Source organism: Ictalurus furcatus, chromosome 3, assembly GCF_023375685.1.
Source record: "Ictalurus furcatus strain D&B chromosome 3, Billie_1.0, whole genome shotgun sequence".
NCBI classification, from domain to species: Eukaryota; Metazoa; Chordata; class Actinopteri; order Siluriformes; family Ictaluridae; genus Ictalurus; species Ictalurus furcatus.
The window spans coordinates 17,409,720-17,436,766 of NC_071257.1; the positions used below are offsets into that span (position 1 = coordinate 17,409,720).

Genomic DNA, 27,047 nt, shown 5'->3' on the forward strand with positions numbered 1-27,047 from the left:
ATCTACTATAATACTCCGTGACGTGTACAGGGACGCGAGCGGTATATATCCCCAATATAATCAGCTGTATATAACCGATTATAACCATTTTTTGCACTCGTCAATGCACTTTTTAATGCACATTTTAGTTGTAGGCTACAGAGTGTTCCATTCTTTCAGCAGTTAGTTATACGCCTAACATAGGCTATTCAAGGGGGGCTCACAGATGACCACATCAAAATATTTTTATTTTACTAATTTATTTATGTAAAGTTATATTGTGCCTTGTTGGTAGCCTATGCCTGCTGGAATGAAAAAAAAATGTTCAGTGTTAAATAAATATTTAGAAAATGTAGTTTTTGTAATTGATTTTTTCTTTGAAAAGCAAGACAAAATAGTAAAAAGCACATTTTGACTATTTAATTTATGCAATGGTAAAAAAAATGGCAAAATGAATGGAAAAAACACGTATTCGGCCAAGTTTTTCATTATATTCGGTTTCGGCCAAGAATTTTCATTTCGGTACATCCCTTTTATATATATATATATATATATATATATATATATATATATATATATATACACACACACACACACACACACATATATATAAAATCATGTATTTATTTATTTTTCACACCAAATTGTTGAGGCCCCCCGGGTGGCCCCTGGCAGCCCCCACTTTGAAAACCACTGTACTATTCTACGCCATTTGGTAGTATGAATAGTGTGATTAGTGTGTTCACACTGAAAAACAAAGTGCACTTTAAGTTCCCGGATGATACACTCATTCAACCGAAAAAACGAAGCGTGGAATGATGGACACTTCCCAAGCTCAACGCAGCTTCCCTTACGTAGAGGATGGGGAGGGGCTATATCCATAGCTACAACCACAATGTTGATTTAAAATTTTGCAAGCAAAATTCGCCTCCGTCTGACGGTGACTGTGTGCATAAAAGGAAACATCATCATAAACAGTAAAATGTACCATTTTATAATCTGTTTGCCGATTTCTCTCATGCTAGCGCCATCGCATTACGTGTGTTTCACGTAATTTGTCCTCGGCCGGGAAACAGTATATACTTCCGTTTAGTACAATACAAACCCTTTCAAACTCATACACTACGGTGGAGTGTATAGTATAAGTATATAGTATGTAATTTGGGACACACTGCGAGTTACAAACTCGGTGCCTTCAGCAACTCTAAGGCTTGTGCGGACTGTTAGCTACGAGTGAGAAATTTTTAGAAGTTTTTGGTTGCGATGAGTCCTTAAACTAGAGCTGCACAATTTTTGAAATTACATGGTGAAATGTAATGTGCTAGGGCAAAACTTAAAAACAAACAAACGTTGTAGATGCATTAGTAGTTGATAAGTCAGTATTTAGTTAACATGTGCTCAGTCATGCCTGCTAAGCCATCAGTGATGTTAGGAAGCTAAAGGTTAAATAATAACAGCAAGGTACATACATTAAAAGCAGGTAACTGGCCATCACTCATCCGGTGAAGTTCTCTTACAAGTTCAAATGCCTTTTCGCAAAACATTATTAAGCAGCTCTTTACCGAATTTATCTACTAAAAAACAAGCAAATAAATATGTTCTCTGATGTGCTGTTATGTTTTCTTGTTATAAAACCTCATATTAGTACACGTACAGCAAGCACGCGACAAGAGCCAGTTTTTCTGGCAGAATGTGTTGTTTGCACCACATGACCATAGAAGTACTGAAAGCCTAGAGGGATAAAGCAAACACAGCTGACCGCAGACCTGTGTCACCAAGCGAGCTGAACTTTGAGGTAGCAATGCACCACCACCATGCCACCCACTTTAACTGTGTATAAAGTCCTACTTTATTAAAATGAACTTAAAAAAATGAATACAAGGCCATAATATGGTAGATGCTTTATTGAGATGTTATATTCAAACCTTAAATTTGTGATTATCTGAATTTACATCACTGGCAGGGAGACAGGGTCTGAAGGACATTCTCTCGCACCTGCTCACTTCCACAGAACTTGAACCTGTCACAGAGAAACAAAGATATGAGAGTTCGGTGTTGCCGTTGATTGCCCTCAGAACTCAATTACCCAGTTCTGCTGTATTTGACAGGGTTTGAGTGCTGTAAGAATTTCCTTTATTACTATTAATGTGCTGGGCATTTATTGAGCTTGGTCCTCTCTGCTCATTTTTAACCATACATCATGTCCATCAGATATCATCAATTACTATTTATTCTTGTCATTGTTTTACTGTAAACACCTGTCCTGTGTTGGCTAACCAGATCAGAAGATAGAAAAGGACTCACGTTTTCCCGTCCCGGCCTCTCTGCACTATGATTTGAGTGGCACCAAACTTAGGCAGCAAAGGGTTTAATACATCGTTGTTCCATATAAACTTTACATGAGTCAATTCATCAACGTCCTTTTCAACATCCATGAGGAGCTCATAGGTACTACCAGGTGACAGCATGCCACTGAAACAAATAAGTCAGAGCTGTCTTTAACTGTTATTTCTTAAAAATTATCTCAAAGATTCAAAATGGTGGTTTATATGGCAATGTTAATTCTGTAAATGTTATAATTTGTTTTACATACAATATAAAACATAATGGAGCATGTTACAGGGTGTATGATGCATACTTGTGAATCTGATACTGGCGAGTATTTCCATCCACACCATATAAAGCCACTTTGAAGTATCCTACATTAGTTTGAGAGCCATCAATAGTGACGGTCACCTTATAGCGATAACCTTAAAGGGAAAAGGATTTTATCATCAACAGACATCTGTCAAGTATTGTTCTTCATATGCAGTCCTACAGGAATAACTGGTTATATCCATTATAGAGTGCCTTTATAGTAAAGTAAATAATAATATTAGTTGGATGTATTTTACATGATAGTTTAAAAGTAGTGTTGACACTAGTTCACCTTGTCTTCCATCTAACTGTAAGAATAATGAAATTGAGAAAAATATACAGAGCAGCATGCAAGGTGGGAAATATCAAATTGTGAACACGGATTCATTTGCTTTTGTGAAAACTGGCTAGCAGGCCAAATCTGTTTCATAAGCTCATGTTTTTGAATTACATTGCAATAATTAAGTGCCTAGTTTGTTAGCACAAAGGCACATGAAGTTAGCTAGGTTTCATATTTCAAAATAAACAGACAACATAGACCTAATGCAAATATTGACCTGTCAGTGGGCTAAAAAACTCCCAAAAATCTACAGTTGGTAGTCTGTAAAAATGGTTAGCTATGAGACATGCATTTAGTTTCACATGTAAGCAGCTGTATAGTGAGGGTGGGAAGTGCAAATACGTACGTGAGAAGGGCCGAGCATCGCCTGTGTTCAGTTGGAACTTCATCTTATCAACTCCATTGGGCACTTTAAATTGGTCAGCATGGTGTCCCATGAAAGGACATGAACTGTTGGACGCACATGGGAAGCAATGCCCCTAAAAGAGAAATTTAGCAAAAACCATTTATCTTCAAGAAGTACGTGCTCTTTATATTTTATATAGAACTAATTTCTGATTTCACTCCTTAGCAGGAATCTTTTCTCTGTTCTACTGAAAAAAAAATGTTTTATTTATTTATTTATTTATTTATTTTTACATACAGCACTTTGATTTCTTCTGTTTTTATGTATATCTCATACTAAATTGTTATTCAATACCAACTGGATCTGTGTGAAAATGTATTGGCCCCATAGTTACTAATTCCCCAAACCTATGAAACTTACCCAGTCTTACCCAGTAACATACTATGCCAAAATTGAAAGAAATTCCAGAAATGATGAGGAAGAAGGTGATTGAAATACATCAGTCTGGGAAGGGTTACAAAGCTATTTCAAAGGCTCTGGGACTCCAAAGAACCACAGTGAGAGCCATTGTCTCCAAATGGAAAAACTCGGCACAGTAGTAAACCTTCCCAGAAGTGGCCAACCTTCCAAAATTCTTCCCAGAGCACTGACTCATCCAGCAAGTCACAAAAGAGCCAAGGACAATATCAAAAGAGCTACAGGCCTCTCTTGCATCAATAAAGGTCACTGGGCAAAAATGGCATCCATAGAAGAGTGGCGAGGCGAAAACCACTGCTAACCCGGAAGAACATTAAGGCTCGTCTGAATTTTGCCAAAACACACCTTGATGATCCTCAAACCTTTTGGGAGAATGTTCTGTGGATTGATGACTCGAAAGTTAAACTGTTTGGAAAACAGGGGTCCCGTTCCATTTGGCGTAAACCAAACACAGATTTCCACAAAAAGAACATCATGCCTATGGTCAAGCATGGTGGTGGAAATGCAAGGGTGTCGGGGTGCTTTGCTGCTTCAGGGCCTAAGAAACTTGCAATAATTGAAGGAAACATGAACTCTGCTCTCTACCAGAAAATCCTAAAGGAGAATGTCCGGTCTTCTGTCTGTAAGTTGACACTCAAGCACAACTGGATTATGCAGCGAGACAATGATCCAAATCACAGGAGTAAGTCCTAGTCCTAGAAGTAAGTGAAAGACTGATCTCCAGTTATCGGAAGCATTTGGTTGCAGTTATTGCTGCTAAAGGTGGAACAACCAGATTTTAAGTTTAAGGGGCAATTAGTTTTTCACATGGGTGATAGATGTTAGATAAATTTTTTTGCTTCAATAAAAAAATAATAAATATATATTGTGTGTTTACTGAGGTTGCCTTTGTTTTATGTTGTATTTCGTTTGACAGGCTAAAACAATTTAGTATGAGATATACACAAAAACAGAAGAAGTCAGGTGAACAACAACCAGCAGTCCCTCAGGAGATACAGTCATACGAGATCCTGTCCTATGTCTGCTGGACTGTTTTGCTTATCCCAACCTTAGAGGAAATGTTATTAGCAAGGACCGCTGCAGAAAGAAAGTTCATAAAAAAAAGTTCTAAATAGAAACAGTTCACATCCATATCAGTGGCATGTTTGGTGACAGGTTCTGCACCTTTTCACTACCACTTTAAAAAGTCTAAAGCCAGTCTAAAACCAGGAATATTTACAGGTGTTCTCTAGATTAGCACTTTTAAGTGACATAAAATTGAGGCACAATAACATCAAAGATATACAGTAGCTAAGCAGTTTAAGGTCCTTGCTCAAAAGCCCAACATTGGCAGCCCTGGGATTTACATGTACAGCCCTTCAGTCACAAGTACAGACATTAACTCCTTGACCACTTATTTTATTAAATCAGGAATGATAAATATGTCTAATTCTACTTATTCTTGCAATTGTTCATCTTACTCAGACTGCTTACTTACAGACTCAAACATGGTCTTGTTAGAACAGGGGTATCCTAGAAAGCCTTTGGGGTTTAGGATGCTATCACTGTAGTACTTGTAGGCTCTCAGATGATTGCAGGCAAAAAAGTCACGGATACCTAACAAAGGGGCAGAAAAGAAACTCACTAATAATAATTACATCAATAATCACAATTATCTATGAAATCAGGTTGATTATGCATATGGAATATTATTAATATGGTGCCTCACCTTCCCAAATGCCATCAATGTCAACAGTTTCTGAGTTTATATTCTTTTCACAACCAGGCATGCTTTCTCCTCCATTTGGGTAAAAGTCAAGGTGTCCAATAGCTTGAGACATTCCAAGTCCTAAAAGGAAATGGAATATTTAACAATATGAGTGCAGACTGCATTATATGTATATACTTTATATTAATTTGGTCACTTTTTCTTACTGTGAGCTAAAGCACTTAAACACCAGACTTGCCAACAAATCTGTTACAAACAGTAAGTAAACAGAATCCTGTCCAAAATCTCACCAAGGCAGGGGATCATAGGAAGCGCATCTGTGTGAATGACGTCAACAAACAGGGCATCGCTGGGGTCCAGTCTTACCAGAGGAGGACATCCCTGGAAATAAGGTTCAGCCGGGTCCAAACCTTAAAATGAAACAAAAGTATTTGAAAAGATTTCTGGAAAGACACATTACACAACTTTTTTGTCCCTTCACAGTTATTCTTGGCTGTATTTACAAAATGTGTAGATATGATACACACTGTTTACAATTAAGTAATTTCTTATCATTTCTCTTAAATATTTATGTATCAGTGCAGCCCAATGGTAATACCTGTAATTCTTCCCAGCCCCGGTGTCCTTTGACCAGCCTCTGCAGCCATGTGTGCACCCAGGCTGTGCCCAATAATGTGCACATTTTCAGGATTCTGCTGGAAACTTTCCTGCAGTCATGTCAGTATATTTAGATGGGAGATATATATATATATATATATATATATATATATATATATATATATATATATATATACACCAGCAGAGGTTGACCAAATTGCCATAAATGCATAAATAAAAAACAGGACACAATACCCAAGAAAAAAAGTCAACAAATATGGCAAACATTTTATAAACATTTTATAAAAACTATAAAATGACAAATATAACAGTAATACTAATAATAATAGTAGTATGTGCCACTCAAAATAATTAGAGTACTGTAAAAACATGTTTTAAAGGCAATCCATTTAATCTTTTATTTCTCACTGAACAATTACATTTATATGTGTGAAACTTATGTTTTTGTTGTTCGTGCTCCTGACGTGTGATGATTCCTGTTTTAAATAGCTGTGAGTGCAGGTGTTCAATTAGAAGCCGAACCAGTTACATACAGCACAGGGTTTAGGTCATTATAAAGTTGTTATATAATGAATAATTATTTTTTATATGTTTTGAAAACAAAAAAAAAACTATGAACATCACAGACATACATAAGGCATCTATGAGTTATTTCTATCCAACTTACCTTAAAGATGGAAATCATATAAGCTATCTGAGCTCCGATCACTCGAATGTTATTCACTGCCTGTACGTATCCTGTCCTTGAACCAGATTTCCAGTCTATACAAATACAGTTTATATCCTCCAGGCTCAGCATAAGCTAAGAGACAGATATTATACATAAAGATGATGAAATCATAGACTTGAAATAAAAGAAACAAAGCATTGCTAAAGTACCTTTAAGAATATACTGAGATAAAAATAATAAGCATCAAACTTTAATACACTAGATAGTGCTTTGGTTTTACCTTACACATGTCAAGAAGCCAATTTTCATCCCCTTTGTCGAGAAATCCATGGGTTATAAAACGAGTCTTTCTGCTTGGTCGATATGTAGACTCTGCAATGACATTTGCATTTGTACTGATTTCCTGGAGAAAAAAAAACAATTAAACAGTTAACAAAATGTTTATATTATCTCAAAAGCGATATCATTTTGATGCTACTCCTTAAATAATACTTTAGGGAGGCTATGTCACATTAAGAAACTCATTTTTGAATGAAAAGGAAATTCTCTTATGTCATGTACTCTCATATTTTGAACTGTATTAAGACACCTTGGATACGGGGAATACTGGGTTGTAGTTTCTGTTTGTGTGTCTCTGTGCTATTAAATACCTATGATGAATGTATACATTTAATTACCTCTTTAAATAAGATGATCAACTGCCATCTTTCTTATAGCTGGCACATGTATTTTCTGTCTCTTGAAAAGACTTATTTTCATAGTGTGCTGTGTGTTTTGTTTTGTCTATCTGGCTGGCACCTGCACCAGTAGAAACCGTCCACGCACTGCCGTTATCAATGTGTATAAATACTTCTGCTCTGCATGAATAAAGTGGGATGTCTGTGTGAACATGCATGAAGTCAGTGTGTTCATTTTAGACCCCCCAGGCCTGAACTCTGCAGTAAACCACACTTTCTAGCTCATAGCAGCACAGAAATAAAAGTTAATAGAAGTAATGGTAGAACAGGCTGAAAGGGCTGACGGAGGTCTGGAAGACATAATCTGAGATTTGGAGATTCCTGAGATACATGGAAATCCAACAATTTGGAAATCTAACACATACCCTGTTGGTCTCATATAAGCATTGGGAGATAATTAATTAAAATCACTTCACTTTAGCATTCAAACATAAAGGATATTTATCAGTGATGTGATGATGTCTTGACAAGTTTATATTCTACACCACAGGTTCCCAATCCTTGTCCTGGACTATCCAATTTCCTGCACATGCTAGTGTTTTCCCTGCTTTAACACAGCCACTTCAACTCAGAACGGACTGTTACTGTGCTCTAGACATCCCAACAAATTTGTGCTTATGCACCGAATATGTTTTGTACATTTTAAGCCCTGTTTAGACTTTGAGTAGAATACAGAAGGGCACAATGCGTATTTGCGTAGAAGTCTTGCATAGAAGACTTGCATAGAAGACTTACCTCGTAGTAATCAGTGTTCTGTTGTGTGAAAAGAAGAAAGCGGGCATTGTTCCTCTCAGGACTCCATGGTAGGCGTGCGATGGGTCTTTCAGTAGTGCCACTCCATGGAATCTCATCAGAAAAGCATCCCAGCTTGTCAAAGCATACCTCCGCACCTGTCAGTCAATTCATACAAATGAAAACTAAAGCTGTTGCTTCAGTGTGCAGAAGATTAACACCTGTTTTTATGGTTCATAAAGTTAGTGTCTCTTTAGTGAAATATTTATAGGCACATACTGTTTTTATTTTGCAACAATGTGGCAATTCTTTATTGAAAGTCAATTAAATTTGTTTGGTTCTTACCATATACCACCCCAAAAAGCCAGTTTAAAAGTCCTCCAATCCATAAAATCCACATCTGAAATCATAAAACAAAACATACTTCAGCAGAATACAAATCAAACCCTATCTGTTAAGCATCTAAACTATACAAATATATACTTTAATGGTGACAGCAACCTGAGATATATTCCCCAGCTCCCTATATACCTATATATATATATATATATGTGTCTGTGTTATGTGTCTGTGAAAGGGAAAAGTCCAGGTGAAGAACTGGCACAAGTTGCTGCATAAATAAACACCTCCTCTGAGCTTTCCGTTGTGATCTTTATTATTTACACAGCAAAAGATTTAACATAACGTACTAGCTGAATTTGTAGGGTCACTTAGGGTCACCAGATGGACTCTGAATTTGATCAAAGTCCGGTTTTGAGGTACTGACTGTCTGAAAGATTCTTGAAATAATATTCATTCGTTTTGTATGGCAAAACTGGGTTTTTCTGTCTAAATGTTGAACTCTCTACTTTATGAAACTATATACATATATTGTCATGTAAATAGCAGAGAAAGCGTAAGACTATGATTCCCATCAGCCGCTGCACCTAGTCACATGTCTGTTTCACCTGATTCACGTTTGGCTCTTTAGCACTTGTGTATAAATAGTCACGTTCTGCACTGCAGGAGTTGTCTTGCATTGTTTGATATGTCCATCTGTATCATGTTATTCTAGTCCGGTTTCATGTAAATCTTGATCTGTTTGCACCTTAATAAAACGTTTCAATTGTATTCTGCATTTGCATCCACCTCTAAATCAATATTGTGACAGAACACAAAACTGAAAACAATGGATGCAGCAGAAGAAGAGTCCAAGAGGCCCTTTATGAAAGGGAAAAACCAAGCTGGGAAAAGGAAGGGAGATTCTCCCTAATCAAACCCTATTGAGAATGGCTTGATGTGATGTACGTCATCAGGGCTCATATCAAGAAGGAGCCTTCCAACCAGGCTGAAGTCATCTCCCACCCTTCCTCCCCTACTGTGGATCTCTTTCAGCCCGCCAAGTCAACGGAGAATAGCCTCCCTGCTTGACTGACGATGTCGTTCTGCCTCCCTGCTCAGCTGAAGACGTCGCTCATTTTCTCTGCTTCGCAAAGAACATCACTAACCCCTCTGGCCTCGTGGAGAACTTCGCTTCCCCCCTCTGGCCTCGGGGAAAACTTCACTACCCCCTCTGGCCTCGCGGAGAACTTCGCTCCCCCCTTGGTCTCTGACTTGAGCTTTGTTCCTCCCGCTGGCCGCTCAGTAGCCGTTGCTGCGCTTAAGCCAGGCCAGGGATATCACATCATCTGTCTGCGGTGTGGAAGTGACCACCCCACACCTGAACCTCAGAGAACACATCAAGCATCCTCTGTCCAGCCCCGCAAGGGATGAGAGACAGTGGAACTCTGAAGTGCTTAGGGACATCTGGTCTGGGGGTCCTGGACCCACTCCCGAACTGATTACATGCTTCGGAAGACTCGCGTTTGGGGGGTCTGTCATGTAAATAGCAGAGAAAAACTAAGACTACGATTCCCATCAGCAGCTGCACCTAGTCACATGTCTGTTTCACCTTATTCACATTTATTCACATTTGGCTCATTAGCACTTGTGTATAAATTGCACATTAAGCACTGCATGGGTTGTCTTGTGTTGTTTGGTATGTCCATCTATATTTTAGTCCTGGTTTCAGGTAAGTTTTGTTTTGTGTTTTATTTGCACATTATTAAAGTTGTATTCTGCATTTGCATCCGCCCCTAAATCAATATAACGACCTATATATTTCTCAAAAATTTCCTAGTGTCACGATCTTGCTGGCAGATGGCGCTGCGGCGATGACGTACCCAGTCTGCTGGAGAGCACGTGCACGTGCTTGAAGTGCGCATGGACGCTAAGGCTTTGTTTACAATGGACATGTGCACTTGTTTTGGTTCCTGTTCTGTCCCCGCCCGGTTCAGTTATTGGCGGAGGTGCGAGGGTGTGTTGTGAAGTGTTGCCAGCTGTCAGCAATTCAGGTAATTGTGACTGGTTATTTAAACTCGTCGCATTGCTGTGCATGTCGGGCAGTAATAGAGTAGAGAATAATAGAGGAAAGACGGAATGTATAATGGTGCCAGGCGGTAATGTGTCCATGCTCTGTCTAGTTTCCTATTCCTAGTTCCAAGCTCTAGTTAAATGAGTGTTCAGGCCATAGTTAAATGAGTGTTCAGGCCATAGTTAAATGAGTGTTCATGCCACAGTTAAATGAGTGTTCACGCCATAGTTAAATGAGTGTTTAGGCCATAGTTAAATGAGTGTCCAGGCCATAGTTAAATGAGTGTCCAGGCCATAGTTAAATGAGTGTTCAGGCCATAGTTAAATGAGTGTCCACGCCATAGTTAAATGAGTGTTCAGGGCATAGTTAAATGAGTGTTCACACCATAGTTAAATGAGTGTTCATGCCTTAGTTAAACGAGTGTTGCCTGCTTTAGTTAAACGAGTGTTTCATGCTTAAGTGTAAATAAAGACTTTTCTCCTGCGCTTACTTCCTGTTTGAGTCCTGTTTCGTAACACCTAGGCTGTCTGTCTGCAAAGATAATGCTGAGTAATAATAGTGTAGTAAAAGCTAGCTAGTTTATTGTGGTTTCCTCAAGCTGTGAATTTTAGACTTTGATCAAAGTGCAATAATGAAATGAAACATAAGCCTGATCAACTCAGTTTGTAATCAAATTGTCTGCAATGCTCCTGCACCGTCACACCATCATCCAATCAGAGAAGAGTGCTTACACCCTATGTAAAGAAAACTTGATTGGGTACCCTAATGAAAACATGGGAAATTTAGCCAAAGAATTAATTAGTGGAAGGACGAACAGGCAAACGAAGAGACAACGATGAAGCTCATGATTTAATGCAATGACTAACTTTTATCTCAGGTTATGAAGCTTATTTAATGCTATTGAATAAAATTAATACACTTTTTTTTTTTTGTAAACTCCCAATTCTTTGATAAAGTGTCACTAATGTGTGCTTTGCCATAATCACATTTGGTACAAATGTAGAGGTAGGCAAGCAATTGCTTGTTCTGTCCGCTAAAGGTCATTTTAAAATAGTTTAAGATCATTCACATGGGGATAATATACATAATAGTCAGGGATTCTTTAAATAGTTTATGGTGTAAATATTATGACTTATAATAATCTGCAAATGTTGTTTGCGTATATTATATTAAAATAATAGGATAATAATAATAATAAGAAGAATACAAATTATTATTATTATTATTATTATTATTATTATTATTTATGTGTAAAGATCTATATAAAGATCAAGTAAAAATGTAATGTTTTTACTAATGTTGGTGCCCACTGATATCGTATCAGAAAGGGTATTGCCCTTTCTTTTGCTTATGGAACCATGTGTTATGTTTCCACATCACCTAAGCAGTAATCACCTGATGGGCTAATGATTTACAGCAGGCTTGTTTGATTGTCCTCGAGCTGTTCGGAAACTGGCATGCCATAAAAGAGGCTCGTGCTCTAGATACACTCTTAAAAAAAAACACTGGGTTAAAAACAACCCAAATTGGGTTATTCTTAAACCAACGGCTGGGTAAATATAGGACAGAACACATTTTGGGTTAAACTAACCCATCAAGTTGGGTTGTAAATAGGTTGTTTTTTTAATCCAATGGATGGTTTCATTTTTATAAAAATGCTGGGCTAATTTTATTTAATAAATGGGTTAATATTTTCAGGGTTAATTTTCCCCTTTGAAAATACCAAATATAATATATCACATTTAATATATCACAATATAAACAAATATGTCACCATGGTATCTCCTTTATTTATACACAAGAAGGTGTTCAGAAATGTATTGCTAGAGCTGCTAAAGTGGTGTTTATATATATAGACTTTGAAGTAAATGACTCAAATAAGTCATATTTAAGGTGAAAACGTCAGATTTTGATCAAAGGAGACGTTTAAAACATCCTTAAAAAAACCCATGTGTAACCAACTTACAATCCAGTGAGCATTACAAACAAGTAAGCCAACATGAACGAAGATAGTGGTGCATTTAATGTCACGTAAACTGGACTGTTATCACACATTTTTGCTTTTTCTATTGTACAGTAATGGGTTTGGGGATAAATTTATTGATACGAACCTTCACTCAATCATGTGTCCATTTTTAACACACCTGTGAGTCTAGTTAAGGACAACACATTTTGTATTGCTTTTAACACAATCAGTGTGTTAGTACATTTAACACATGCTATGTGTTAAATATTTCCACACAAATATGGGTTAAATAATAAAACAAAAATAACACAGATGTGTTGTTTATACTTTTTTCCCCTACAATTATCCTAAAATGCTATTTGTTTGCCTGCTAAAATGCTACTAAAATGCTCACAAAATAAACAGACAACTGCAATTCAAGGTGACATTTATTAAAATCATTTAAACATTTGACAGATGCAAGAATTAAAACTGAACATCTTCCGGTTCACGCTGTATGATTTTGGCCACGATTCTCAAATTTTGAGAATCCTAAAATATTCCTATAATCCTAGGAAAGAAATCTGAAGTCTCTGATCGCTAGTTTGACATATTCCCATAACCCAGCTTTTTTTTAGAGTGTCGACTTTAGCTGAATGTTAAAGTACACAGTAGGCTATTCCTTAAGATATTGACAATAACAAGGTCTGTCATACGTCCAATTTCCGGAGAGGATCTGATGCTGTGAAACTACTGGTGATCATATCCTCACCACACAAAATTAGATAGTTAGCTAGCTACAAGAGAAAGACCAATATATTTTTCCTCCTAATCACATTCTCACTACACAAAATTGGATAGCTAGCTATCTAATTTTGTGTGGTTCCTGCAAGTCTGTTAGATATCTAGATAGATAGATAGATAGACAGACAGACAGACAGACAGACTTGCGGGAAAGGACCAACACTTCACGGATTGTTTTAACCGCAGTACACTTTATCTCCAGAAGATGGCAGCAAAGAGTTTTAGATCAGTGCACACGGGCGCTTTGAGCCGGGTAGCCATTTCTTATGAAGCTGTTTCTCATAACAATGAGTTAATCATTGATATGATTAAAACATGGAAATAAATATAAATAAACTTCTATGTAGTTGCATTTTACATACACTGCCATGGAAGGCTGAGCCCGGTCAGTGGGGACATTTAAAGTTCAGGCTAATCCTGGTTGAAAATAGCATGAGTGTGGAAATGCCTGTACAGATTTAAATCTATGGAAACACGTGGAGAGTGCTTTCATTTAGAATGAGGTACATGCACACTACTGTAAGTTTGTAATTAAATATTAAACTTGTACCTAGGTACACCTTTAACAGTAAAATATAAGTTCCACAGACCACCTATCCACAGATTTATGGGCCATTCCATCTCAAGTGGTCCAATACAGGTTGCTTGACCTAATAAAATTTTTGAGTGATTACCTCTATGTATTTTTTTTTTAACTTAATTATAATGGCCTTCTTTGTGTCATGGCACATAACAAAATTTGGCTATACAGCTGTTTACGGAAACGTCAATATCTCTACTTATGATGAGCCTAGGACCGTGAGGGACAGATTCGAAGAACGCTGATTTGTCATGTTGGTACAGGTGTACAGTTGATATGTGTGAATAGATTTTATCCAAATATGGAATTACAGTGTTCAGTTGGATGTTTTACAAATGAACATTATTTATAGGCCTACTTGTTTTTGAGTTATTGAGGTATTCAATTCAAGGGACCAGTCAAATGGGCTTGTAACTATAAAAACTCAGTAATAATATAATAGCTATATATTATTACATATATTATTATTATTATTATTATTATTATTATTATTATTATTATTATTATTATTATAGTGAGTTGTGATTTCCACCTCTGTAACTAAACTAAAAAAAAAAAAAAAAATCCCTGTTTATGCTTCATAGACCCCTGGGGGTCCTCACGTTCCACTTTGGGAACCACTGCTGACAACAGACCTCTCCCCAGGTCAGGATAAACTTCATCGAGCTACACTGAGCATTAGGTCTTGTATGGGGTATTATAGGCATTACTGACCTTTCACTGTAACACTGAGGTGATATACTGTATGGAGGCAATGTATGCAGAATGGCTTTATAAATAAACAGGTACCCATGGACATCTCTTCTTACACTGGGAAAAAGCCACCTCACCTTTCTATATGAAACACAGTGATGAGTATCACTAGTTACTCATCACTAGTAACTGTGAACAGAATGATGTACACCATCAAGAGGTTTAAATACACAGAAAGCAGTATAATTTATAATATTTAATATGGTTGGTCTGTTTTGCACTCTCTTGACTGGTTTATTTACTCTTATTTATGCTTATGGTATGTGCTGTAACATTTAATTTACATTATGTGTCTTATTTAACACTGGGAGTTTATATCAATCTTTATCCTTTATTTATCTTGCATCTTTAATTTGAGCTATAGTCTATAAGTGTTAAACATTAACAAGCAAGGCAAACACAAGTATGTTTTATAAATTTGTATAATATTTATACTGTATATTATGAATGCTACTATAGGAATGCCTTTATATTTAGGTTATTTATTCAGCAGTGTAGCCCATAATAACATACAGTATCTCACAAAAGTGAGTACAACCCTCACATTTTTGTAAATATTTGATTATATCTTTTAATGTGACAACACTGAAGAAATGACACTTTGCTACAATGTAAAGTAGTGGGTGTACAGCTTGTGTAACAGTGTAAATTTGCTGTCCCCTCAAAATAACTCAACACACAGCCATTAATGTCTAAACCGCTGGCAACAAAAGTGAGTACACCCCTAAGTGAAAATGTCCAAATTGGGCCCAATTAGCCATTTACCCTCCCCGGTGTCATGTGACTTGTTAGTGTTACAAGGTCTCTGGTGAGAATGGGGAGCAGGTGTGTTAAATTTGGCGTCATCGCTCTCACACTCCATCATACTGGTCACTGGAAGTTCAACATGGCACCTCATGGCAAAGAACTCTCTGAGGATCTGAAAAAAGAATTGTTGCTCTACATAAAGATGGCCTAGGCTATAAGAAGATTGCCAAGACCCTGACACAGAGCTGCAGCACGGTGGCCAAGACCATACAGCGGTTTAACAGGACAGGTTCCACTCGGAACAGGCCTCGCCATGGTCGACCAAAGAAGTTGAGTGCACGTGCTCAGCGTCATATCCAGAGGTTGTCTTTGGGAAATAGACGTATGAGTGCTGCCAGCATTGCTGCAGAGGTTGAAGGGGTGGGGGGTCAGTCTGTCAGTGCTCAGACCATACGCCGCACACTGCATCAAATTGGTCTGCATGACTGTTGTCCCAGAAGGAAGCCTCTTCTAAAGATGATGCACAAAAAAGCCCGCAAACAGTTTGCTGAAGACAAGCAGACTAAGGACATGGATTACTGGAACCATGTCCTGTGGTCTGATGAGACCAAGATAAACTTATATGGTTCAGATGGTGTCAAGCGTGTGTGGTGGCAACCAGGTGAGGAGTACAAAGACAAGTGTGTCTTGCCTACAGTCAAGAATGGTGGTTGGAGTGTCATGGTCTGGTGCTGCATGAGTGCTGCCGGCACTGGGGAGCTACAGTTCAGTGAGGGAACCATGAATGCCAACATGTACTGTGACATAGTGAAGCAGAGCATGATCAGTATGCAGTATTCCAGCATGATAACGACCCCAAACACACCTCCAAGACGACCACTGCCTTGCTAAAGAAGCTGAGGGTGAAGGTGATGGACTGGCCAAGCATGTCTCCAGACCTAAACCCTATTGAGCATCTGTGGGGCATCCTCAAACGGAAGGTGGAGGAGCACAAGGTCTCTAACATCCACCAGCTCCGTGATGTCGTCATGGAGAAGTGGAAGAGGATTCCAGTGGTAACCTGTGAAACTCTGGTGAACTCCATGCCCAAGAGGGTTAAGGCAGTGCTGGAAAATAATGGTGCACACACAAAATATTGACACTTTGGGCCCAATTTGGACATTTTCACTTAGGGATATACTCACTTTTGTTGCCAGCGGTTTAGACATTAATGGCTGTGCGTTGAGTTATTTTGAGGGGACAGCAAATTTACACTGTTACACAAGCTGTACACTCACTACTTTACATTGTAGCAAAGTGTCATTTCTTCAGTGTTGTCACATTAAAAGATATAATGAAATATTTACGAAAATGTGAGGGGTATACTCACTTTTGTGAGATACTGTATATATATATATATATAGAGAGAGAGAGAGAGAGAGAGAGAGAGAGAGAGAGAGAGTGCTATTTGCATTTTTGGTTACATGCTAAGTGCATTTCATGGGCTCTGTACTTGTACTCTGCACAATCTGACATTTAAATATTCTAATTAATATAAATGCCACATTTATACAAAATTCAATCTCGTTCATTCACATATCCACATAGAAAAATCAGCTGACCTAAACTGGACCTGTATGCATCTGAATTGATCTTGATCCCTGTACAGCAAATAACAAGGTCAACGGTGAACTGCTCATTCTTATCTGTCTTGATTGCTGCCATTCAGCTGAAACTGAATGGCAGCATGATTCAGGTTTAAAACTTTCTGTCCTATATTTGGAAGGAGAAAAAAAGTTTAAAAGAATTGGAAAATTAATTTTGGACTAATCAAATATGCTATAAACAAAAAAAGAAAAAATACACCCAAATGGAAATTGTTGTCTTTTTTAACATATTTGGACAAGCAAACATTTGATCCTCTTTGAAACAGTGCCTGTTAATAAAGTTGATATACTTGAACAGAACCACAAGGAACAATAGCTTTTTCAATCATTTATTCAACAGAAATATCAATAGATGTGATATTCTTCTGTGGAAAAAGTAAGTACAACCTTGGCCTCAGAAGCTAGTATTGCCCCCTTTAGCAGAAATAACTTCTTGTAGGCGTTTTGCATAATTGTCCAACAGGCTTGCTGGGATTTTTGACCACTCTACCATGCAATATTCTTTCAGTTGCAAGATGTTTAAGGGTTTTCTTGCATGTACTGTCCATTTCAAATCCCCCCACAACATTTCAATAGGATTCAAATCCGGGCTTTGACTAGCCATTCTATAATCCTCCATTTCTTCGTTTTGAGCCATTACTTGGTGGATTTGCTAGTGTGCTTAGGATCATTATCCGGTTGAAATGTCCACTTTTGAATCAACTTCAACGTTTGGCCAGATGGCCTCAAATTATCTTCAAGCATTCTTTGATATGATGCAGAATTCATAGTTGAATCAATGGCAAGTTGTTCAGTCCCTGAGGCAGCAAAGTAACCCCAAACCATAACATTACCGCCACCGTGCTTCACAGTTGGTATGAGGTGCTTTTCCTGAACAGCTGCCTTTGGTCACCACCAAACATGTCTGCTGTTACTGTGGCCAAACAACTCTATCTTTGATTCATCTGTCCAGAGCACATTATTCCAAAAGGCTGGTCTTTGCCTATATGCTCATTGGCAAATTGTAGTCTTACTCTAATGTTCTTATTAGACAGGAAAGCCTTTTCCTGGCACATTTCCCACACAGCTCAAATTTATGCAATCTCTTTCTGATTGTAGAAGCATGCACTTAAGCACAAACAGTTGCAAGACTTACTAGCAGTGATGAAATTTTGAGGTTTTTAGAGACTTCTTTTTCTTCATCAGACAGTCTGCTCTTGGGCTGAATTTGCTGAGATGGCCAATCCTGGGCTAACTGGCATTCTTTTAACTGGCATTCTAAGCCGCGCTACTTGTAGATGATTTTCCTTACAGTGGAATGATGCATTTCAAGTAATTTGGAGATCTTTTTAAATCCCTTGCCAGACTCGTAGGCAACCAAAACCTTTTTCTGAAGTCTTTAGATCTTGGCATGAGGACACCAAACACCTCAATAACAAAAGGAACACCAGACATTAGATATGAGAGGGGTATACTTTGTGATAAAGGTAGGGCTGTACTTACTTTTACCATGTGACTGATCTATTTTTTGTTCATTTAAATTGTGAAAATTACTACAAAATGTCAGTTTTATGTGTCATTTGATACTTTATCAACTTTATTAATAGACACTGTTTCAAAGAGGATCAAATGTTTGCTTGTCCAAATATGTCAACAGCAAAAAACTGTTACCATACACCACACCATAGGGTGTACTTATTTTTATATATATATATATATATATATATATATATATATATATATATATACACACACATACATAAATATATATATATAGAGAGAGAGAGAGAGAGAGAGTTACTTCTCTTCTGAAAACACGCATTGGAGACTAAATACTAAAGTTGTGTCCCAAATGACGCACTATACACTTACACTATGTACTGTGTACTCTACCGTCTAGAGTATGATTTTTAGAAAGGTAATATCGTCTCAAATGGAACACTAGCAGGTTTTTTTTACTAACCGGAAGTATAAGACATTTCCCAGTCAGTGGTACACGACGTCATACGCATGTAATGTGACTCCGCTAGCTTTAGCAGACACCCGAGTCACCGACAATGATTTTCTTCAGTTTACTGTTTATGTCAGCGTTACCATTTATTCCCAACATGAGCTCAGTCAGGAAGAAAGTGTGCGACCCCAGTCCTCTAAGGCAGGGAAGCATTTTATAATTAATACTGTGAAGAAAACTGTAACATGTAAACTTTTCAAAGCGGAGTTTGTGTAGCACGGAAGCACGACAGTGATGCACAAGCACAAACGTTTATATCCAAAATGCTCCACTGTGTGCAAGGGCTTGGGGAAACTAGTGAAAGTTGCTTTAAAAGTTTAGTTTAATTCCAGTTTATTGTCATTACATGTTGCATTCGCGCGTTTGCGGTGTAACTTCTGTCGTTTATTATAACAGAAATGATCTATTAGTAATGAGGCCCCGTTGCTCCTCACTCGCGGTGTAGACACGGTAATACACAGTGTAGCACAAATAAGATCTGTAATATCTAATTAAAACAATATGATCAAAATTAAACACAAGTAAAACAATATAACTAAAGGCAGTGAGTAGCAGAAACCACAAGGTGCCATGAAAGTGAGTTTTTATTATTAATTTAGGACTGTAGTTTAACTCAGTGCTTTTTGTGCATCCATAAAAATAATGCATGAATACTATTAAGCAATGAATTAAACTACAATCCTAAATTAATAATATATATTCTGGTGTGTGTCTGAGTGTATTGGGTTCTTTTCAGTCTTATATAATTGAACAAACAGTTGTGTAAAGTTTTAGTCTGAAGTTTATATTTGTAACACTCAGTTTGTGGATTTTATTTTAAATAACCAAAAAGATGGTACTGAAACTTTGCCCCCAAGTCTGATTAATGGAATAATTAAATCAGCCAACTAATTGATTATGAAAAATACACACACACACACACGCACACACACACACGCACACACATATATATTTATATATATATATATATATATAAGATCTGAATATTCCTCATCATGTACTTTGCCTGTATGCTAAATCAGAGCTATCATAAAGATTTACCTAGAAATAATTCCACTCCCTTCTCTAGCAGTACCTGTCTGGCCTCTTCTCTTACACTGGGGAGCAGCTGTGAATCAGCTAGGGCATCACGTGAGAGAATAAGAATTACCCGTGTTTGGAAAATTCCTTAATTTGTGTTTATAGTTTTATTATTTACCATAGCTTGATGTTGATAGATTTTAGTCCGTAATAATGATGTTTTCCCCCCACTTGCATTAACCATACACACATTTCTTCACGTTTTGCAGAGAATTGAAACAGAAAAGGGGCATTAACACAAGAATGTCATTTTATATATTGTCTACATAAATTATTATTAAATGCTTTATATAGTGGTTTGATTAAGGTCTTTCTGGAACAAGGATAATTACCTTCTTGTTTGGATATTCTGTCCTGATTTCAGCAGCCATTTCCACCCCAGTGGCTCCCCCACCAATCACAAGCACCGAGTCAGTTGCCTGGACCTGAGAAAGGAGATTATACTGAATTGTCTTCCTGTTTAGACAAATCCTGTTTAGTAGATAACATCATAAGATATATTTGTAACAGAGTTACAGTAAATTTCTGAACAACGACAAAATTAGTATGACAGTTGAAAGGTCTACCTCTTTAACAATATCTTCATACTTCACAATTGCTTTCTGGTAGGAATCCATAATATTGCATTAACCAGGAAAAGGTCCATCTGACCCAGTGTAGAGGATGAGGTGTGAATAACTTACTTCCTGTAAAAAGTTAAATACCGTTAAGTTTCCAATACCATCGTTGCAAGATAACACCTTTTTTTAAAAAAAAAAAAAAAAAAGAAAGAAAGAAATATTAACACCTTTCCCTTGTCAAGCACAACAAATTTTTCTGTAGTGTCTATTCGTATCACACGCCCCTGAAGGAAATTGAGTCCAAATGTTGTTTTGTATGGAATAAAGGTTTTAACATAAACCATTGATGGTTAGACATTAAAATAATGTAAATATATCTACCATAAAAAAATGGTACATATCTTTAAATAATTTTAGTAAGAATACAATATATTACATTTAGTTGTTATGCTGTTTAACATACCACTTTGACCTAAAGCATGCAGTGATGCAACATTGTGCTGAAAGGAGTCTAATGGGTTAATCAGCATAAGGGTACCCAGTGACTTTTGAGATGCTGGGCAGCTGCAATACCACCAAACCCACCACCAACAATCACCACATGGACCTTCTCCTCAAAGGACAACTGAACAAATGCATGAACATCAATTAATGCCCCAAATAAAATACAACATTTGATCTTTTACTGAGACATTCATATTGAAAGGTAGTGATTCGTATTGAAAGGTAATTTGCTTTAATGGAAGCCTAATTCTAGGTTTACAGTGACATTCACTTGACAGATGTATAGCAATTTACATTCACACACTAATGTTTCAGTGGCCCAAAACCTTTTTGGGCCAAAAACCTAAAATTTTAAAGTTAGATTGAAGACAGTTCATATGATCTATACATTCAACTGCTATTGAAGTTAGAAATGTGTATACCAATGTCGTATGTAACTTTAGAAACGGTCCCTTAATTTGCGCAGATCTGTGAATATCGAACGTCCAATGTCAAGGCAACTTTATGCCAGTAATAAACACAACTGCTTTTCCTCGGCCATTGTCATTATAGCTAAAGCCCTGTAGATTTTACCATGTCGATTTTTTTCGACTAAAATTGTGTTTTTAAAATCGTTCAATCAGTCCCCACGTCCCTCGCCCGATCTTTACCACGCATGCATCACGGTTTATGGCGCAAGTCAATGCTCCGCGCATGCGCAATAACGTCACGTTACGTCGCCTATCTTTTTGTTATATAATCACCTATTAAATAAAATTCCTAATTAAGCTATCCAATTTCCATGAAAAATGCTTTGTTTTCATTTGAATTGTTAAACAAATAAATACTCCTGTTATTAAAATATGATTTGCTGGGGTTACTGATGCTGTTCCTGTCATAATACATTTAAAGGGCTCTATTTAAAGGGTTACTGATGCTGTTCGTGTCATAATATATTGAAAGTCACAATTCATCGCCTAGCTGTTGCACATCCATAAAAAATAGTGGTTTGGCGAATTTGTTTCTCTTTCTCATCCAAACCCTGTAGCCTACTAGAAATAAATGAAGACTAGTATATTAATATATATCCATTGTCTCATTGAAGGTGGCTTCTTACAATGTGTTCTACTATATAAATATCTGATAAGAAACTAGTTTACATGCGTATCCTTAGCTTTAGCTGCAACCACTGGTTTAAAAAAGGGATAAAAACACCACTTCTTTCCTAAACACAGACACCTTCAGCTTACAGAGAGAGAGAGAGAGAGAGAGAGAGAAAGAGAGAGAGATGATCAGTCAGTTACATTAATTTGAAAAGCTTTAAAATTGTGTTTATTTTGAAATGCGATGATTGCATTGCACATGCACGTTGGATTGCTGTTGAAAGACGCTGGGGGAGGTATGCGGGTTGGGGATCAAAATCAGCTGAGGTCTTCCGCATTTCTCCGCGAGAGAGTGCGTCGTGTGTCACGTATCCCCGGACGGCGGGATTTACGGGTTTCCCTACAATGTGCTCTAACTGGCTCTTCAACAACAGTTAAAAGTTTGTTTTGAATGACACAAACACAACATCGCATTGTGGAAGTCCAGGAGTGTCATTTTGCCCCCCAGTCTGGTTGTTTTTTATGTCCCAGAACAACTTCACTTGAAATTCAAGTACTTTATGTGTCATGTACAGTTTTACAGTGTACTATTCTTGTAGTGAGTTTCTTAACTGCAAGTTCCCAGACTGTGCAAACATTACATTACAAAGGGCAAAGACACATAAGGCACATATGACACATAAGACATACTAAAGTGTGCAACAGTGCAGGACACACAATGCAATTACGTGTGTGATGTATGTGCTGTTGGATTGAATGATATGTTAGAACAGTCTAGGTCAGGGGTGTCCAATCTTATCTGAAAGGGCCGGTGTGGATTCAGGTTTTCATTCCAACCGAGCAGAACCCACATCCGAGTCTAATGAAAGACAAGATCAATTGATTAAACAGCTGGAATCAGGTGTGGCTCCTGCTTGATTGGAATGAAAACCTGCACCCACACCGGCCCTTTGCGGATAAGACTGCACACTTGGTCTTTGTAGGTGCAGCTTGGTGTGTGAGTGTGTGTCAATGAAATGGAGATCCAGAATTGGAATGCCAGATTGGAGGTCCCATGCAGAGCCCGAAGCACTTGTGGAAAGTAGCTCCTCCTGAAACGCTCTGTGTTCTCATGCTGCAGTAGCATTTGTCTGCATTTTGGTGACTGTAGTCAATGATTGTCCTAGCCTTCTCTCTGTATCACCAGATGTAGTTGTCCTGCAGGTCTGGCAGATGTTCCTCAGTGGTATGCTAGGCTGATCACACCAACCTTTTCTTGGCTTTGTGGTCTAGACCAAACTGACATTGCTTGTCAGGATGCTTTCAATGGTTCTCCTGTAGAAAAATTTAACGAAGTGAGAGGGCAATCTGAACTTCCTCAGTCTGTGGAGATCTCAGTCTTCCTCAGTGTTGCCTCCCCCTTTCAGGGTCATCACACCTACCTTATTTATAATTTTATTTTACATTGCAAGTAAGTATAGACTGTTAAGTTGCGGCATTACTGAGTCCGTGAGCACATACCCCTGCCTGCCACCTTCTCTATCCAGTCATTACAACAGTAAGATAAGGGAGAAATAAGAAGTAATAAGGAAAGGAAAATGGGGGGATAATAACAACAACAACAACAACAACAACAACAACAATAATCATCATCACCATCATCATCATAAAAAAAACAACAGCAATAAAAATCAGAGAACCAGATAGGAGAGACAGTCTATCTCTCAGTGAAATATTTCCTGCCCTGGAAGTTAAGCTTACATGCAATTGTTACATGTAAAAAGTACATGTAAAAGTTAGGATTCTCTAACTTTTAGCAGCCAAGGACTATTCTAGTGAAAAATTACAATGATTTCTTATGATTTTTAAGTAATACAACCCATACAAGCTATCGTTTTTAGTTACCGAAGCCATTAAATCTTCTAATATGAACCTTCCATCCACCAAATCAATTAAGCCAAACCAAATTTTATATGGTTCTTATACCTTCTAATCAATCAGATTTGAGAATTCAGCAGTGTTGTAACACCATTCATGACACAGTTATTAATAATCTTAACTCTTTTTCTGACTGCTCACAGCAAACCTAGCCTTACATTTCTTAAATAGCCTTATATTCCTTAAATAGTATGTGTTCACTGTTTTAATCTTTAGACACCTTAATAAGTCATTCAGGTAAATTATCTAGACCATGTCAGAAGGGATCCAAACATTTAGGCTAGTTAATAAAACTGTTGGCTCAGGCTCAATTGATGTAACTTGTATGTCATGTTTTCAATAAGAAAGCATCATTAAAATAACATGATAAACTGTGAAATGGGGTGTAATTTATCATTCCCACCACTTTGTGGACAGTTTTGTTTTATAGACGAATAAGATTCATGAGATATGTTATCAGAGTAATATAGTGCAAGTGATATAGAGCAATATTAGCAGCCTGACATGATGTCATAGTCAGTAATGCTTGTAAATGTATGAAAGTACATGAATGATATTTCATTGTATCTATTTTGATGCATTAGTGCCAGAGTATCAGTCCTGGTGTATAAAACTGCTTGCACATTCATACATTTTTAACCCTTTCTAGCAGTACACTGCCCTTCCTTTCCACCAGCAGACTGGAAATCGACTTATCGAACATCTTCAATCAGTATAAACAAATTAATTATTTTATCACCACAAGTCTGTTATAAGATGAGTCAGGACACTGTTGGGTTTCTGTGTGTAGAGTATTGTGACTCTGGGTTTAGCTGCTGGTGAGCAGTGCCATGGCAAAGGGGAGGGGTGTGAGCCCTCTGCTGGGCAAACAATTCACACCTTTCCACAATAACAGTGGTACAAAGATAAAACAGACAGCGCAACTAAAGCTTTTTTGATAGTAAAACAGATAGTATACAACTACTGCAACAAAAATTATACAATTTAAACCTAATAGGCTAGGTAAAAAAACTATTTTAAAAATGCTTACAAATTCTTAAAGCCAAGAGTGTCTACTTTCCCAGCTGGAAAAAAATGGTTTCCACTACAAATACCATTACAAACCATCAGCTAACCATTAAAACCATTACCAATACCATTATTGGTCCATAATTGTATCCACTAAACATAACATGCCACCAATAGAAGGCAACAAATTACCAGTAGAGACTTACAGTTTCCATTAAAACCAATAATTTCTATTATAACCATTAAAACCATTACAAGTTCTGTGAGGGTTTCTATTGTTTGTTTGTTTGTTTTTTCAGCAGGGGTCATATGAGCCATTTGCCATTAACTACTATGGAGAGTGACAAAAATTCAATGCTGAAAACAGGCCTTTTTTGGCCTCTGTTAAGAAAAGATAAGCATTGCTCCATGTAGTCAGTGATTACAGGCAGTCCACGTTATCATCCGCCTGGCCGGCAGGGGCTGCTGAGCGGCGTGTGTATTTTCTGTGCGCTTTACACACACACACGCACAGCATCAGTGAATGAGCAATAACTAACTAACGGTGAGAGTGCATCGGTACAGTGTGTGTGTGTGTGTGTCTGTACCGGTACCTCAAACACACTCCTGCTCCGTTTTCCTGTGGATTAAATGGGGAGTTTGTCACTTTAGTTCTTTAATCCATGCGGTGATGCGGTGGGACAAAACAGAGGGGGTTGTATGGAAAGTAACGGCATCCATCCATCCATCCATCCATCTTCTACCGCTTACTCCTTTTCAGGGTCACGGGGAACCTGGAGCCTATCCCAGGGAGCATCGGGCACAAGGCGGGGTACACCCTGGACAGGGTTACAGTCCATCACAGGGCACAATCACATACATACTCACACACCATTCATACACTACGGACACTTTAGACATGCCAATCATCTTACCATACATGTCTTTGGACTGGGGGAGGAAACCGGAGTACCCGGAGGAAACCCCCGCAGCACGGGGAGAACATGCAAACATGCAAAGTATCAAATTCTTGTTTAATTCAAAGCGCTTGTACCTAAACAGAGTACAGTGTATAGGACCACCAAGATCAAAAGACAATTTAGTTCCTCACATATCTGGATACACAGAGACAGACAGATAGATAGATAGATATAATGTTGTGATTTCTTCTGTTTTTGTGTATATCTCATACTAAATTGTTTCAGAGATTAAAACTAAATCTAAGATAAAACAAAGGCAACCTGAGTAAACACAAAATACAGTTTTTAAATGATAATTTTATTGATTGAAGAAAAAAGTTATCCAGTACCAACTGGGCCTGTGTGAAAATGTATTTGCTCCCATAGTTACTAATTCCCCAAATCTATGAAACAGCATTCATAATGGGGTTCAGCTGGACTAGACACAACCAGGCCTGATTACTGCAAACCCTGTTCAATCAGATCAACACTTAAATAGAACTTTTTCAACAGCATGAAGTTGGTTAAAAGGTCTTACCCAGTAACACACTATGCCAAAAATGAAAGAAACTCCAGAAATGATGAGGAAGAAGGTGATTGAAATACATCAGTCTGGGAAGGGTTACAAAGCTATTTCAAAGGCTCTGGGACTCCAAAGGACCACAGTGAGAGCCATTATCTCCAAATGGAAAAACTCGGCACAGTAGTGAACCTTCCCAGAAGTAGCTGACCTTCCAAAATTCCTCTAAGAGCACAGCAAACTACTCATCCAGCAAGTCACAAAAGAGCCAAGGACAACATCAAAGGACCTACAGGCCTCTCTTGCATCAATAAAGGTCACTGTTCATGACTCCACG

At 37.7% G+C, this 27,047-nt stretch overlaps 1 protein-coding gene across 3 annotated transcripts; it reads right to left on the minus strand.

The window, feature by feature from the left end:
- Positions 1-1,864: 1,864 nt before the first annotated feature.
- LOC128605577 (pancreatic triacylglycerol lipase) lies at positions 1,865-21,028 on the minus strand. Of its 3 annotated transcripts, XM_053621175.1 has the most exons (14): positions 20,748-21,028; positions 20,514-20,606; positions 8,590-8,644; positions 8,248-8,402; positions 7,056-7,178; positions 6,773-6,907; positions 6,086-6,194; positions 5,778-5,897; positions 5,488-5,607; positions 5,257-5,375; positions 3,303-3,435; positions 2,618-2,729; positions 2,284-2,451; positions 1,865-1,999 (listed from the first exon to the last, which is right to left on the minus strand). In XM_053621175.1, exons 1-14 carry the CDS (start codon positions 20,796-20,798, stop codon positions 1,933-1,935), a joined length of 1,560 nt encoding a protein of 519 aa, XP_053477150.1. In that variant the 5' UTR covers positions 20,799-21,028; the 3' UTR covers positions 1,865-1,932. The 3 variants fall into 3 exon arrangements, with proteins under 3 accessions (XP_053477150.1, XP_053477151.1, XP_053477152.1); XM_053621176.1 differs by lacking the exons at positions 20,514-20,606; positions 20,748-21,028 and adding an exon at positions 8,746-8,837; XM_053621177.1 differs by lacking the exons at positions 20,514-20,606; positions 20,748-21,028 and adding an exon at positions 8,728-8,745.
- Positions 21,029-27,047: the final 6,019 nt, after the last annotated feature.